The sequence below is a fragment of the Pogoniulus pusillus genome, chromosome 36 (assembly GCF_015220805.1).
Source record: "Pogoniulus pusillus isolate bPogPus1 chromosome 36, bPogPus1.pri, whole genome shotgun sequence".
NCBI lineage: Eukaryota > Metazoa > Chordata > Aves > Piciformes > Lybiidae > Pogoniulus > Pogoniulus pusillus.
This window is the reverse complement of record NC_087299.1, coordinates 4439909-4455926: the sequence shown is the minus strand read 5'-3', so window position 1 is coordinate 4455926 and position 16018 is coordinate 4439909. Positions and strand designations below refer to the sequence as shown.

Genomic DNA, 16018 nt, shown 5'->3' with positions numbered 1-16018 from the left:
TGGCGGCCCGGGGGTCCGAGCGCTCGCGCCTGCGCCGGGCGGTCCCGCGCGCGCCCGACGGCCTGCGCACGAGCGGGCAGCGCAGGGCCCGCCCCGGGCAGCGGCAGGCGAGGCGGGAGCGGCGCGGGGCTGCCGCGGTGAGTGCTCGGGAGGGGCGGCCCGGCCCGGCCCGCGCCGCTCGGTCGCTCGCTGTGGGCAGCCTCGGTTTGCCCCGCCGCGTCCGGACGCGCGGGATAGGCAGGAGCGGTCCCGGTCCCGGTCCCGGTCCCGGTCCCCGTCCCCGCTGCGGTGGTGGCTCGGTGCCCCGGCGCGTCTCTTCCCTGTCGTGGTCGCTTCGTGCCCGCGCGCTCGGCCGGAACGGGGCCGAGCAGCGGCTGTGGGGGGCAGCCAGCGCGCTGGGCCCCAGGGCCAGCAGTCGCTCGGGGTCTGTGTCCGTTCCGTGGCTCGCGAAGGAGGGCGAGCTGCTGGCGGCGGTGCCCCAGCCTCGGTAAGCTGCCCGCGACGGTGCTTGTCCGGTCTGCGAGCGCTTTGGCGGGGGAGCCAGCTTCGGGGCAGCAGCCATGGGGTTAGCAGGGTGCGCTCGAGTGGCTCCCGCAGAACGGGTGTCCCTTACCCGCCTTCTTTGCGGGGTCAGCAGTCGCAGGCGTTGCCCCGAAGCCACTCGCCTGGCACAGAAGGATCATTCCCATACCACTGTATGACCCAAGTGCCTCCATCTCATGAGGAGCTCCTGGCGCTCAGGTTGACTTGGCGGAGGTGCCCTGAGGGATGTGCAGCCTGTTGCAGTGCGGTGCCGTGAGGTGGAATCCTCTGACGGCACCGAGCTGGAAGGTGAGCGGAAGGTTACTCCGCGGTGGCACAGAGCAGCTGCAGGGGGCAAGCCGTGGCCAAGCCTTGTTCCGTTTGTCCCCGGTGTAGATCTAGAGCGGTTATCTGCAGGTCGGTCAAGCTGCTTTAGCTTCTAGCCACAGAGCAGAGGATGTTGCCCCAGAGCTTGCGCGGTGTTGCCCTGCACTGAGCGGATGGTCCTGGTGGTGGTTAACCGCGAGGGGACACTCGGCAAGGCTTAGTCAGTAGTGAAACGGAATGAAATGCCCCAGAAGAGTGGGGAGCAGACAGTCTTTAGCAGATGAGCTTTCTGGTCTGTGCCTCGTAGTGAAGCTGACTGGGGGGCAGCCTGGGCCTTTGTTGGCTTTTATCGCCATGGTAAGCTGGCTGGAAAGACAAACAAGAATTTACCTGCTTGTGGCTGGATCCGATGTTTGTGTTGGGGTTGCTGGAGTGTGGTCATCAAACGAGAGCCCTTGAAGAGTACAGCCTAGGATCAAACTGGAACTGGGCTTTCCCATTCCAGAGCTCGGATGATCTGTTCTGGGGTTTATCTTCATGTAACTTCTGTTTGAGAACAGCAGTGGTTTAATATTTAATATTCTCTGTTCCATGGCAGTTAACAGGGAAGCACTGATGGTGTTCTAGCAGTTCCTGTGTGCCTGTAGTTGAGATGTGGTGCTTGGGACTGGAGGTCCACGCTCGCAGAGCAGCCAGAGGGGGATGTGCTGTGTAGGGAGGCACCTGGCAGGGAGCTTTGCCTGAATGGAGCCACCTGCGAGACTCCTTCCTCTCCACGTGTTTTGGGATTCATTGAGTCTGGGCAAAAATGTGGAGTTCTGAGGATGTAAGTTGCCATGGCAACGTTGCTTCCTCTGTGTTTTGGTCCTGTCGTAATTGTGCTTTTTCTGAGGTGGTTTGGGAGTTGTGAGGTGCTGGGAGATGTTCAGTGAATGGGAATCCTCCTGCTCCCCAGGCAGATCCAGCGCCATCCGGAGCACCGCAGCTGCTAGCTGCCGGTTCTGGCTGCTGCTCGCCTGCATCACAGATGATTCAGGGAATTTTTTGGGAACAGTCCACAGATGTCACATCTTGGCAGGGAAACACAGGAAGAGAGGAATACGACTTGAGAGAGCTAAATATGATCTGTGCTTTCTAAGCATGCAGAGAGAGATCTTTAAAACCCTAAACTGTAGCAGAGGCAGTGTGACAGCTATGGCAAAAAGCAGATGGGGGAAGGATGCAGAAAGGGAAGCTTGTGTGTGCTTTGCTGGCTGGACAAGCTTTGGTTCAGGGTGCAGCATTCCCCTTGCCTGTGTCACTGCAAGACTGTGTGAGATGAGAGAAGCAGACCCCAGCAGTGAGATCCTGACACAACTGTAACCCTTTCAAAGGTCACAGTCTGCTTCTGCTGCTCCTCAGAGATGTTGCTTGGAGTGCCCCTGTGTTCCCTGCACCTCTCTTTGCTGCTGGTGCTTTTTCTGGTGTGATTTTGTATTCCAGGTTTTTACAGACAGAACAAATTCTGTGTTCTGCTTCAAAGGCTTTGAGCATGCACCTGGAGAGGGAGCTGAACATGGTGATCCTGAACATCACCATTCCCAGCTTCAGGCACTGGGGCTAAGTGCTTGCTCTGAGTAAGCAGAGGGACAGGATGCCTTCAGGAAGGGCTTCAGGAGGGCTTTGTACTCTGGATGTGTTGGAAGGATGAGGAACACTCAGGTGCCAGTGTTCTGAGCTGAAAATAGGGCAGCAAACTGAGTCCCTGCCTGGAAAACTGGGTTTGGAGATGAAAGTTCTTCCATTAAGTTAAGGGAAACAGAATGGCTTAGTTTGGAAGGGACTTCAGAGATTGTCTGCTCCAGCCTCCCTACCATGGGTTCTTGTGCTTCCCTGGGATCCTGGTGTGTCTTCTACAAGGTGTAGATGAGTTCCAGAATGGATTCAGCTCTGCTGCTTTGCAGTTAGAGGCACCAGAGGCCCCTTAGCTGGTGGGTGGGCTGGGAGCCATCTTGCCCAGCCTTGGCAGAGTGGCCGGGGGGCTGCTAACAGGCCTTGTTCAGCATCAGGTTCTCCTCGTACCTGGAGCCGTTCAGCCACCGCTGGGAAATTGCCCCTGCACAAAGTGTTTGTGCTAATATTAACTTTAGTGCCAGCTCAGCTCAGTGGAGGGAAAAACTAGGAAGTGGCATAAATTCAGCCGAGCTTGTCAGGGCTGTCAGATTAGCACCTGATGAAGCTGCTGCCTCTAATGATCGCCAGCAGCCAGCCGGGGAGCCTCTGCCGGGGGGGGCTGTTAGACCTGTGATGGAGAGTCAGCTGGGAGCTCTCTGCCTTCAGCAGAGGGTGAAGCTCCCAGCAGAGTGATTTCTTTAAGGAAAAAAGAGCAAATGCAGGGATGCAGAGGAGCAGCCGACCCCTTCTCAGCCAGAGGAGTGCTGGCTGCTGCGGTTCAGCGCGGGGCTGGTCTGGCCCCCCTGGCTGGCGGGAGGAGCCCATCCGGATGATGTCTTTTCACGGATAAAAGATGCTATTGATTTGCTGTTACTGCTGGCCTGAAATGTGCACAGTGTGTCTGTGGAGCTGTGACAATCCTCCATCACTGGCTTTATGGGGAAAGAATGGTTATTGAATCTCTTCCCATCAAATATAATCTCTCTCTCTCTTCCAGAATTTGCCAGCCCCGGTGGGAGTCCCTCCTGGAGAAAATGGATTGCTTTTGTCTCAGCTTTTTGCACACTTGTGTTTAGTTTTAGTTTTAATCTGGCTCATGTGATAGGACACCAAGGCTTCCCCAGTGTTGTGTCGCTTCTTTTTCAGACAGATAAACACTTTCAGCATGTTTTAAGATAAAATAAAGGTGTTTGCTTGGCTGAGTCGCTCTGGCTGCTGCTGGGAGTTGTTTGCTCCAGGTGAGGCATTGCTCTGCTGCTCCCTTCCAGGCAGGTCTCACACTGACAGCTTTCAGCTGCTCACAGGTGAACTCGGGGTAAGTTTCTGGAGCCAACACAGCCTGATTGATTTTGGATGAATGACACTGGAGCAGAGAACAAGACTTGCAGAACTGTCTGCTTGAGGAGCAGTGGCTTTTGAACTTGAGCAGTGGCAAAAATATGCTGTCAGATTTGTCCTTTCCTCTGTGCAGCAGGTTACTGACTGTGGGACTTTTTCCTTTCAGGGAGGAAACAGCAACATGAATTCATAGATGATGAGTAGGATGCCAAAGCCAGAGATGACAGTGCTCTTGAAGAAATGCTGGGTAGAACAAAAAGGTAAAAGGAACAGCTGATGGGGTGCATTTGGAGCCTGGGGGAGTTCATGTGGTATCTTTCCTTGTGAAGCAAGCAGCACAGCCCTTTCCTTGTGAAGCAAGCAGCACAGCCCTTCACACCCTAGCTGAGTGTTCTGACTTCCCTGCTCTGCTTGGGTGCAGGGACACTTCTCACTCCTGACCCGCTCTTTCCGTGCCTGGGTCTTCCTTCCCTAAAGCTGTGGTGTTCTATTGTTGCAGTCCCTGCCAGACCAGTGCTTTGCAGACTATCCCTGCGTGCCCAGCTCCAGCAGCAGCCCCATTCCCACCTGCAGCTTGCTGCTGAATCAGCCTCCCAGTCAGACCAGGTTGTCTTCTGCCCTGCTGTGTGGTGAGGACCAAAAGAGAAAGGAGAGATGAATTCAAGCCGTTGCTTTACAGCCAGTGCCACTCTGCTGAGGTGCTGTCCTCTGGCCCAAACCTAGGCAGATGCAGGCAGTCAACGTGTCTGGGCCATGCCATGAGCAGGTTACCTCCACCCTCTGTAAATTGCTTGCTGCCACTCTGCTGCGTCTTACTGCGGTTTGTGTTCATGCTCTGGAGGTGCCCAGAGGAACTGCTGCTTATTGGCTCCTCCAGCGTGAGGGATTATTTCAGTAACTGAGGTGTGCTGGTCCACCGGGGGCTGTGGGGAGGTAAGGGACAGATGGAAGCTCGCCTGCAGGGGAAAGTCCCCTCTTACACCTCTCCAATGGCAGCAGAACTGGCCTCAGCATCTGCCAAGGAGCAAGGCAGCCTTCGCTGATAAGATGAGGATCTGGCATTGTCAGGCTTGATTCTGGAGACTGACCTTAATTCCCCAGGGACCAAAGGCAAACCTCCTTGGGAGTGTCCAGTTTTGTGGTCACGAGTTGCCTGTTGTCCCCTGCCTTGGTCCTTCTTGGCAGCAAGGCTTTGTGGGCAGAAGGGCGTTTCTGTGGCAGGCAGATCAGGACAGTACAAGAAGCAGGCCTGGAGTGTGAGGGGTTCATACCCATCCATAAACAACAGTTCTGTTCTGCTGGAGCTACTGTCTTCAGAACAACGACCAGGGAAGGGTTTGCTGTGCTTTGGTGTTGGTGCCAGTTTCCAGAAGATGTAGAGTTTGTCAGGAAGCCAGACTGTCACACTTTGGAGATGGGAAATAATGTAGAGGTTACTGGCAGATACCATTTTCCCTGGACAGCTTTGGTGGCTGGAAGCTCCTTACCAGCTCTTCTCTTTCCAAGATCAGCCTCCGGCTCACCTGCAGCAGAACAGTTCTCTGAAGTCAGTGACTTCTTCTAGGGCAGTGAGAATATTGCTTGGGCTTGATTCCACAGGTTAATTTTGCCTCCATTGAGCAAAATTCTCTTTCCCACTGTTGCTGTGATTGAGCTGCGCTGGATGCTGCAGGATGCCCCCAAACCCTTGTTGTGTTCAGCCTGTACAGTGTCACAGAGGAGGAGCCACCAGATTCAGCACTCTTGGTGACAAAGCAGTGACTTGTCCCAAGTCCCTGGGGAAACGTCCCTGGGTGTGAAATGCTGTGGCAATAGCTTATGACTGCAGGGTGGGTTTGGAAGGGGCTGGGATTCTCAAGAGCTGCCTTGGTGATGGTGTTGGGAGTTCATTGGCTCTGGAGCTGAGCATTCAGGGACACCTTAAAGAGTGGTTAGCAAATCCGTGCTGGTGTCAGTCTGTGCTTGGGAGGATCTGATAGCTGAGGCTTCCCCTGTACATCTCTGCTAAGACTGTGGCTGCTCTGAACTCAGGGGTAAACCTGTTCTGCTCCTTGAGTTTCTGCATCCTTCACCCTTGGTCTGGAAAGCCTCCACTCTGCTTGGTCTGGAGTGCAGTCAGAACTGGCACAAAGCTGTGTCCTCATGGCTGCACTCACTCCCCAGAGCCAGGGCTTGCAGCCCAACCTTCCTGCTCACTGCTGGGGACTGTGGCTCCCAGCCAGTGTGGCTGGGTGCATGCCTCAGCACCCCTGAGCTTAGCACCGCAGCGGGGCAGACAGAGCGAGCACAGGGAGATGGGTTGCCCCAGAGCCCTATGTCTCATTGCTGTGCTATTTGTGGCCCTGGGCACATGTGTTGCTGCTGCTTTGAGGTGCCCAGTGGCCACTCTGTGCTCAGCATCGCTGCTGCCAGCTCTGGCAGCAGTGGCTGGAGAGCTCATCTAGAAGCAGGGTTGGCATCAGCAGAGCTACCCTGCAGGTGCCATGCCTTGGTCCTTGCCAGCTCCTCACTGTTCCTTTCCTGCAGCACGTGGTATTTTGCCCGAGGATGGGCAGCTGCCTCCAGACCAGCTCCTGTGCTGCTGCTTCTGCACTCAGGCTCTCAGCTGCAGGGCAGCAGAGGGGTCTGTGCCCTGCTCTGCTGCGGCATTGCCAGTGCTTCAGCTCACTGGCAGCAGTGGGGCTTGGGGTGCTGGTTGTCACTCGGGTGACACAGTCTGAGAGACAGAGCAAGGGGAGGAGGATGCTCACCTGAGAGAGTCTGGGGCTGTGCAGCTTCACCTCACCTCCTCAGCAAATTCTCCTCCTCAGACCCTGATGGAGCTTTTTAAAGCACTGCCACTGCTTGTGCCTAGCCCTTGCCTTGCAAGCACATGAGAAGGGAAGGGGAATCACTCACCTGTGTGCTTTGATCTGAGAGTTCAGCTGTACTGCTTTCTGTAAGTGCTTTGTCAGACAACATTTCTTAGTCACTGTGTTTGAAGATCTCACTCTCAGTGTCAGGCAGGCAGCTGGAGGAGGTGCAGTTAGAATCCCTCCACATCTGAAATACTTGAGCTGGCACAGAGTGCTTATCAGTGCCTTTCAGCAGGAACATCTCACCCAGCAGTGGCTGGCACTGCAGCTGCTGCTCCTCACCTGTGCCCTGGGTATCCATCAGCTGACTAATGGAAATTTTTCAGAGGGGAGAGGTGGGAGAGGTTTGAATCTCAGTCTGAGAGGTGTAAAGCACATGCTTGGTATTGCTGTCAGGAAGAAGTTCAGCATTTTGGCACCTCCCTAACTGGCAGATCATGCACCCCTTGGGAGGAAGGGAGCAGGACAGCCCTGCAGGGTTCCACGTGCTTGAACTTTCTGGTATGACCTTCCAAGAGGCCTTTTGCCTCTCCTACCTTAAATGGTACAAGAAAGGAAGCAAATGGCTAAACGAGGTGAAAAACAGTTTGCTGTTGGGTTTTTATAGCCAGTGACAAGGCATTTGTTAAAGGAGTCTTCTGTGGCACACCTGAAACTGCTTAGTCTGCGTGGCTGCAAGTCCCTGCACTGACACAGCCACTTCCAGTGATCTCACCCCAGCTTCTGCAGCCAGACCTTGTTTGCTTTTGGTCAGTCACCTGCAGAAGGATTAACTTTGCACTTCAGTATTCCTATAAAGCTACTTAATTTTCTTAAGCAGGAGGAAGTGTTGCAGAGATGGGCACTGTGTAGCACTGGGGTACAGGTTTTACTGCTTAGTGGGAGATGCAGGTGGTAGGAACTCACTGCTAGTGTGGAAGCCAATTCAAGCCTTCATGGGGCTCTAACCAGCTCCACAGAAGAGATTTTATGATAGTTGTTTTATTTAGGAGTGTTTGCTAATTCTGCATGTGCCTCCCACTCCGAGGAGTTTGTGGCAGTTATTTTAAGCTGTGTGTTGTGTTACTCGAGGTGAGTTGCTGCTATGCCTGCAGTGCCGCTCAGGGTTGCACAGCAAGGTCTGCAGCACTGCCAGGATGGCAAAGGTGTGCTCATGGCAAGTGGTGAGGCAAGCTATACAGGGTACTTGTATGCATCCAGGTGGATCAGGTGCTGGACTTTGAGTAGGTGTTCAGATGAGGTTAAGCTAACCTGGGCTTTTGGAAGGTGCTGTACATTGGTGTCCTGGCAGAATCAGCCCCTTAGAGAAAGACTGAGCACAGCCTGATGCTGTCAAAAAGAGAACGGCTGCCACTTAACAGCGAGAGCAACACTTCATAAGGACCCTCTGCAATTTATAGCTCAGTGAGAAGGGTGATCTGTGTGGGGATATTCTGTCCTTGGCCACAATTCTGCATTCCTGACAGGATCACGTTCCTGGCTTTACCTTCATGCTGTTCCAGGCTGAAATATTTCATATTTAACGCTCCAGGCTCTATAAATAATTGACATGCCTGGCTCGGCCGCTGAAGATCAGCAGCAAATTGTGTTGTGAATAATGGGGTTCTTCTGCATTCTTCATACCTTCACATCTTCATTTTCACTCTGCTGCTGAGAAGTTAGGAGTTGATATACCCCACATGAAGAAAAAACCTGTGCCAGTGCTTCGGGAGAGGGAGTTTAGGGGAGAGTCAAGAACTGGCTGGGTAAAGAGAGCTGTTTCTGCAGGCTCTGCCTGCTCCGTTTGTGCTTCCCACAGTTCCTGTGGGCAGACAGGGCAGAGTTGCTTTAATGGTTAAACCAGGCTTAGGCAAACCCAGAAATGAAACTCTGCTCTGTAGCTGAAACTGATGAGAAAAGATTAAAGCAGTCATTTGTGTTCACAAGAACTTGATGGCACAGGAGGAAGGTTTAGTGTCGTACAGCACTGTCCTGGCACCCCAGAGAGAACTGGATTTGCTGCACTGGCCTGGGAGCACTGTGAACAAACCAGGACTGAGTCTAACTCATGATCCTGCAGTTAGCCTGCCATTTGTTTTATCTGCTCATGAATAGTGATGAAAAGTCAGGGAAGTGCCTTCTTGTTGGGAATTTCATGGCAGAACCCAGTGGTGATGGAGTCTTATACAGATTTGAGTTAATGATTTTAACAATAGTGATTTGGAATTGAAACTGGAAGTGCTCTGCTCTTGCTTGGTGCTGCTTCCTCGTTGGGCAGAGAATCAGTCACAGGAGTGTGTGGGTGAGGGCCTGATTGGGTAACACTGTGACTGGTCTTGGGGCACAGGGCAGAGCCTGCCTGGGGCTGTCACCAGAAGCTCCTTGGGAGCAGATTGACTTTGGCTTCCAGCTCCTGAGTCTTGAACTGAATGCCTCCATTGCCATCATCATGTTCTTGTGTTTCTTAGTGGTGGTTTCTGTTACGCATCCTTCTGTTTGAGGCTGACTTGGTGACTTGGTGTTTGAGGCTTGACCTTGGTGACTGGACTTTGGTTCCTCAATCCACATGCACTCAATTAATGGAGACAGCAGCCTTGTCCAGAGGAGCTGCTTAGTGTCCTGGAAGAGATACTTGTTGAAAAGTAGGAACAGCCATTTGGGAGCTCACCTTTAGGGGGTCTTCCACCCACCGCCCCATTGGCAGGTGTATACCACACTTCAGCTGCCACTGGAGAGCTGAGAGCAGCCTGTCCCAAGACAGGTACCACCCACCAGATGGGGTACCACCGCTGAGTGTGTGGGATTCATGAGCTGGTACTGCCACCTCTGCCAGCAGTTGGGAGCTACTCAGCCACTGCCCCGAGCAGAGCCAGCTGCATGCCAGTGCTATGCCCACAGCTTGGCCTTGCTGGGTGTTTGTGGCACTGGGATGTTCTTCTTGCTCAGAGTAAGTAATGAGTGTGGATTTTCCTGATGGAGGGGGAGAAGGGTGGGATGTGGGGGAAAGCACTTCCAGGACAGTGTAGGGCAATGGCAGCTCAAAACCCCATACAAATTTGAAACCCTTCTACATCCCTTCCTAAGGACTGTACTAATTGATAACTGGGGGCTGCCGTGAGTGACAATCATGTCACCTCCTTAAACTAAGTCATCAAGTCATCTAAATCAAGGCATAAGACTTGATTGTCTTATGAGAACAGAGAGCAAAGAGAAACGTCCTGAATATCCTGCAGGAAATTGTCTTTACTAAATCTAACCCAGCATTTATGAGCAGTGTTTATATTGTTTGACTTTGCCAGAATTACATAAACGGGGGAAATTTGTTAATGTGAGTTGACTACCAGAGTAAATCACAGCCTCATTAGTCTTTTTTTTTTTTTTTTCTTTTCTGGCTAAAATTAGAATTTGATATAATGGTCAATAGACATTTTCTTTAATTTTTGAGACATAATTTCTAACAGCTAATCCAAATTGGAGAAAGTTGCTGCAGAATTGAAAAAATAAATTATCTGAATGTTCTGGTGACTTACTGGTAAATCCCCTTAGCTGGAAGCTTTAATTTCCCTCATCTTTCATTTGGTTTTTCCTAGCTGGCTTTTGGGTGTGCATTAGAGCAGCAGGTCTGTTACTCTCGGTGCTGCCAGGGTGCTCGGGGCATGAACCAAAGGGAAGGCAGTGCCTGGCCCTTTCTGCTGGGGAAGAGGGCATGTGCCTGGTGTGCTCAGTGTCCTCCTGAGTCCTGCTGGCTGCAGTGTGGGCACTGTGTCAAGCAGTCCCCTAGCTGTCTGACCTTGTCCCAGAACCAGTGAGGCTCCAGCCTTGCACACCCCAGGCAGCCCTTCCTTCTGCAGCTGGTGCCAGGGCAGAGGAACAAAGTGGCTTCATCTTTGCTCTTGTTTAAGCAGGTGAATTCTGTGCCCAGTGTACAGGCTGCCAGTTTCAGCAGCCACAGGCACTTTGTGAGGCTCTGCACAGCAACTCCATCTTTCCTCCAGGGTGCACTGAAATGGCTCCTGCTCTGGAGTTACGCTCTTGGTTAGCCTGGTCTAAATTCCCTGAGGCCAAAAGAGCTTTATTAGAGATTATTTGAAAGTAGTGATTGTGGTTTGAGGGAAGGAAATGGGCTCAGAGCTGCAGTAGAACAGGGAGAAGAGTGTTTGTCCAGGCCCTGGGATGTGGAAGGTGGCCACACCAGGCCTGCTGGTGTAACCATCCTTTCTGGCTGCAGCTCCAGGGAATGGATGTTCTCCCTCAGCTTCCATACATTGTTTGGGGCAAGTTACTTTGGCGGCAGAGCTCTGAGCAGAGTCTCTGGAGACCTTTTCTGAAGAAAGGCGTGTTTTGGGATATTTCCCTGGTTTGCTGAAGCTGGGGACTGGCAGTTGGACTGCACAAAGCGAAGGGCAGCGTGGTGAGGTACCAGGGGATTTGCTCATGCACATTGGCTTGGTCAAGTTCTGGCATTGTTCCTAGCAGAAACAGCTTTTGATTCTACACGTGGAGAGAAAGGGCAAAACCATTTCATTTCTGTCACTGAGGGTTTTTTTTTAAGCATCTCTACCCACACTTTTAAGGGTGCTTTTGTAGAAACAGCTGGCATTCCTTGCTTTGAAACCATGGAGGCACTCTGCACACAGTGCCAAAGAAAGGAGGCTCAAAGGGGGGTCCAGCACTCATTGCATCTTACAGAACTGGCTGGATTGTTTTGCTTTTTGGTGCACGCAGTGGATGTGCAATTTGCTGACTATCCATAACAGGGTATTTGAAAGTATTCTTCAGATTCACTTCTGTGTGTAACTGAGCATGCCAAAGCAGCACATTAACCCAATTAACCAAGCCAGGCCCACATCTGCCAGGCAGTGACAATGGAGACTTTGAAAAGGTCTTGGTGTTTCACCTCCCTCTTAACAACAAACCAGGCAGCACATGCCAGAGCAGCAGCAGCTTTTATCAGTCTGCTGGTAAAAAATATTAATGATCCAGACTCCAAAAACTCTGGGCACATCTACCCCCTTCTGGCTTGTCAGCTGGAGGTGGCTGTGTGTTTGTGCCCCCAGAAAGGTGAGACAGAGGCAGTTCCACAGGCTGAGTTCTGCAGTTTGGTACCTCCCTGCTGTAGCGGTGATTAGACCTAGGATTTTAAACCACGGGGAGCTGGGAACTTGAAAGATACCAGCAGCACTTCAGTTCAGATGGCTGCTCTCTTATCATTTTATTGCACAAGGAATTAAATGGAAATACTTGGGGCTTTGCTGGCATGCTTGATGAAAAATCCCTGTTCAGATGGCAGCTGTAACGTTACACAGCTCACACTACTCCAGCAACCCACAGACTGCACCGTGCCAGGTATGGAACAGTCACTTTGCTAGGTGGGATTTTGCTGCTGGTAGAAAAGCTTCTGTTGAGGCAGAGGAGGAGTTCATCAGCTGTGTAGAGTGGAGTTTGTGCACTGTTTCAGTCACCTCTCAGAATGCCTTTTTCATCTTCATCCGCACTAACTCTCATCATCTCCATGAACTAGGAAGGTCCTAGAGAGCCAGACAGTGCTCCTGAAGCCATTCCAAGAGCAGGTTTCTCACTGCTGCAGAGCCAAGGCAGGTTGATTTAGTTCTGGAAGGAGAGCTATTGGCAACCAGTTTCATGAAGTTCCTCCTTCCCAAGAGTGGAAGGGCTGGGAGAAGGCAGCTGGTGTCCTGAACAACCTTGTCAGTCAGACCACATGGACCTTAGTAATGAGCCAGAGAAGCACAGAAGGAACTACTCCAGCTTTGGAGAGGAGAAAGAGATGGACACTTGTGCAGACATGTAGCTGACTCTGCATTTAATTACGTCTCTGGGTGATCTCAAGGTCTAACCCCATGTGGAGTACCTTATGGTTATTTGTTCTCCGGAGTGTGCAAGTGAATAATGCAGTGAGGGCTGGGGCTAAAATAAACGTGCTCATCTCCCTGACAGGAGCAGCACGCCTGTGTGGGCACAGTTGCTGTCTGGGTGCCTGCCTGTGACTTGGCCACAAGCACAAGGGTCTGCACAGCCCAGCCTGGGCAGTGCTCTGGGGTGGGTGTGTGGGGGGTGGCAGTGTGAGGTTGTAATTTGCAGTAAGTATCTTAGCTCCACCATTTTGCTCATCTCTTTACCTAGTCTTGCCTGGATGTCCAAAGATAGGCTTGAGCCCTGGCTGAATGCCAGCCTCACACTCATTTTGGGCAGGCAACCATCAGGCCAGAGGTGAGCGGGTTTCAGGGGGCAGTAGACAGGCTCAGAGGACCTTGGCTAGCCCAAGTGCTGGTTTCTTGCTGCAGAAGAGATCACAAAGTAGCTCTGTCTGTAGAGGAGAGGCACTGGCACCTGCCAGCCCATTGGAGCAGCGATGGGGTCAGCGTGGGCTGGCCCTCCATGTCTGAGTGAGATGTCACCTCAGCATCAGGAAATGGGCCTCTAGCTCTGGCTGCAGAGCTTTCATCTGTGCTCTGCTTTTTCCTTAAGGCAGGCTGTGAGGAGCACCAGCTGAATGGCCATCTCCTCTTGGAGAAATGTCCAAGGAGAGACACGTTCCCTGGAGATCCCAGGAAAGTGGTAGCTCCTTGCCAGCTAGAAAAGTGTCCAGCATCTCTTGTACAGCTGAAGGAAACAATTATCGTGGCTGATCCTGTAGCTGCATTAATATTTGTGTGTATTTATAGGACAGAGGATACCAGATTAGCTTCATGACCGTCAGGAGCGAGGCTGTCTTCCTAGAGCCTCTTCATCAATGTGCCTTTCATGGTCCATGAGATTAGCAGCTGCTGAAAAGAGGGAAAAGGAATTTTCCTTTCTTCTGCCTTAGAAGAGACCCATCACATCTTACCCCTCTTTCGTCTTGGCTTGAGAAAGGCTTTGCTCCTTAGTAAAACTGGAGTGCCACCAGGTCTGCTTAAAGAGTTCCACTCTCCTGAGGATCTAAGGGGGAATATCCCTTTTGCCTCTTTAGTCACGCACATCAAAGGAAACAACCGTTCCAGTCCTTGTTTGCATTGTGCAGGCATTAGATGTGGTCCAGTTACACAGAGCTCTGCTGGGGGAGGTAGAAGTGCCCATTCTCAAGCCTTGATGGAGATGGGAAGGAGGCTTGGCCATGCAGAGTAGGTTGCACTTCCATGGCACTTGTTTGCTCTGGCAGGCGGGCCGGACTCGATCTCCTTGGGTCCCTTCCAACCCCTTACATCCTGTGATCCTGTGAACAGGACAGAGCAATTCCCTTGGCTTCTTGGGAGACTCTGTACAGCCCAGGCTCCTCTCCCGTATCCGAAGGCCCTGGCTGTAGGGCAGTGACCCATCAGCTTATTCCTCATGCAGGGCGCCAGGGCACCTCACAAACTGTTCCCCTGTGTCTGCAGGACTCCTGCAGGCTCAGTACGTCCCGTTGGTGATGGTAACGTGGTTGTCTTTGCAGATCACAAACCTTCACCTCGCTGCCACGTGTGACTCCAAGAGTGGCTTTTCCTCCCCCCAACATTGTGCTGGCCACTGGTGAGAGCAGGCAGAGCGCTGGCTCCTCAGCAGCACTGGAGTGGTAGCTCCACAGCCCGGGGGATGTTTTGGGTAGTCCCAGGGGGTGCCTCTGCTGTGGTTCTGAGAGGTTTGTGTGTACTCCCTCCCGTAGAGCTTGAGTCATCCTGCACCCTCCGCTCCACACGCATGGGATGCGCAGTGTCAGAGCTAATGTGAACCAAAAGGGTCAAACTGCTGCAGGTGCAGACACCCTTTTAAAGGAGGCTTTGGGAAGGAACAGCCTGAGGTGCTGTTCGCTAAGGAACTTGCAGCTCCTAAGTTCCAGTTCAGGTACAGGGGCTTGGAAAACCGCTGACGAGAACCACTCCTGAGCCCACCAGGGATCAAAGGGTCCGTGGGCGACTGCAGAGCTGACATGCGGGGCCCGGTTGGTAGCTCCCCTGCTCGGCTGGAGCTGCCGGTGTGGCCGCAGGCGGGCTGCGGGGGAACCTGGCAACAGTGGGAGTTTAGTGTTCTATTAACGGCCGGTGGTAAACCCGAGCTGGCACCGCGGGAGATCTCCTGCCGGGCTGGCCGAAACGGCTTAGCCCTTGCTGCTAGGAAACGGTACCGCGGCTCCAGCGCGGCTGTGGCAGTGCGACTCGGCGTTGCCGATGCCTCTCCCCCGGCCGCCCCGCCGTGAGAAGGCCTAATCCTGCCGCTCACCCCGGTGACCGAGCGGGTAGGACCGGAGCGGGCGGCGGGGCTGCCCCCGCCGGGCGGGCGGGGCGGACGCGGGGATTGGCTGCCGGGGCGCCCGCCGCGCCAATCGGCGGCTTTGTTTAGGGTTACAGGGCGCGGAGGGGGCGTGCGCCCGTCGGGGCCGCCTGCAGCCAATGGACAGGACCGGGGGCGGTGGCGCTGGCGGCCGCCCGGCTCTCTGGCCCCATTGGCCCCGCTTGCAGTCGCTCTGGCGGGCGGCGCTCTTCGTTGGCTGCCGGCGCCGGCGGCTCCGTGCGTCAGTGTGCGCGTCCGGCTTCCTCCGCGGCGCGATTGGACCTGGCTGCTGTCAGTCCCGCGGCGCCACTTCCATAGTGGCCGCTGCGGCCGTCAGTGAAGGGCGGTGTCCCGCCCTCCTCGTCCTCCCGGCGCCGCCGCTGAGTGGCTGCGGCACGTGTCACTGAAGCGCTGCCGCACTCCTATTGGCGAGACGGTCTGTCCATCGCGCCCATCCCCTCCGTGCGCTCTCCCTTCGCCCGCCGCGATTGGCTGTCACGGGTGTCAGTGTGGCGGCTCCCCCAATGGGCGGCGCGGGGTGTGCGCCGTGCGCGCGGGGTGGCCGGCCCGGCGGCGGCGGCGGCGGCAGCGGCGGCAGCGGGAGGAGGCGGCGCGCGCCTGGGTCCCGGTCGCGAGGAGGCGGAGGAGGATGTGGCGCGCGGAGGGGAAATGGCTGCCGAAAACAAGCCGGAAGGTGAGAGCGCGGCCGGGCCGGCTCCCGCTCCGCGCCGTCGCGCTGGGCCTGACCGCCGCCACCGCCGCCGCGGGGCCGGCGGCGCGCCGGGCCTTCCGCGCCGCCCCCCCCCCCCCACTCCGCCCCGCCACTGCCCCTTCCACGGGGCGGCGGCAATCAGCGGCAGAGGCCGGGCTCGGGCTGGGCGAAGTTTGGCAGCGGCGGCCGCCCCCGCGAGGCCGGCCCGGGCTGAGGGGCGGTGGGCAGGCCATGTGCGGCGGGCAGGCCGCGTGGCGCCGGGGCCGCGGCGACTGGGCCGGGGCACGGGCACGCCTCCCGTCGCCCGCCAGCACGTGCCCGCCCGTCGCCAACATGGAGGCTGCGGCGGCAGAGCCGGCGTGGGGCGGCGCAGGGCGCGGCGCGG

General features: G+C 54.7%; 1 protein-coding gene across 12 annotated transcripts in view; it reads left to right on the top strand.

Moving 5' to 3' along the window:
- The first annotated feature begins 50 nt into the window (after positions 1-50).
- The window catches only part of CAMTA1 (calmodulin binding transcription activator 1), a 260782-nt gene continuing 244814 nt past the window's right edge, over positions 51-16018 (top strand). For 5 of the 12 annotated variants that reach the window (XR_010308514.1, XM_064171818.1, XM_064171817.1 and 2 more), the window contains exons 1-2: positions 51-137; positions 4007-4100. Coding sequence is in view for 11 of the 12 variants with exons in the window: in XM_064171818.1 (XP_064027888.1) it covers positions 4034-4100 (67 nt within the window). In the remaining variant the exon portion in view is untranslated. The other 7 variants (XM_064171810.1, XM_064171812.1, XM_064171813.1 and 4 more) reach the window with 7 other exon arrangements.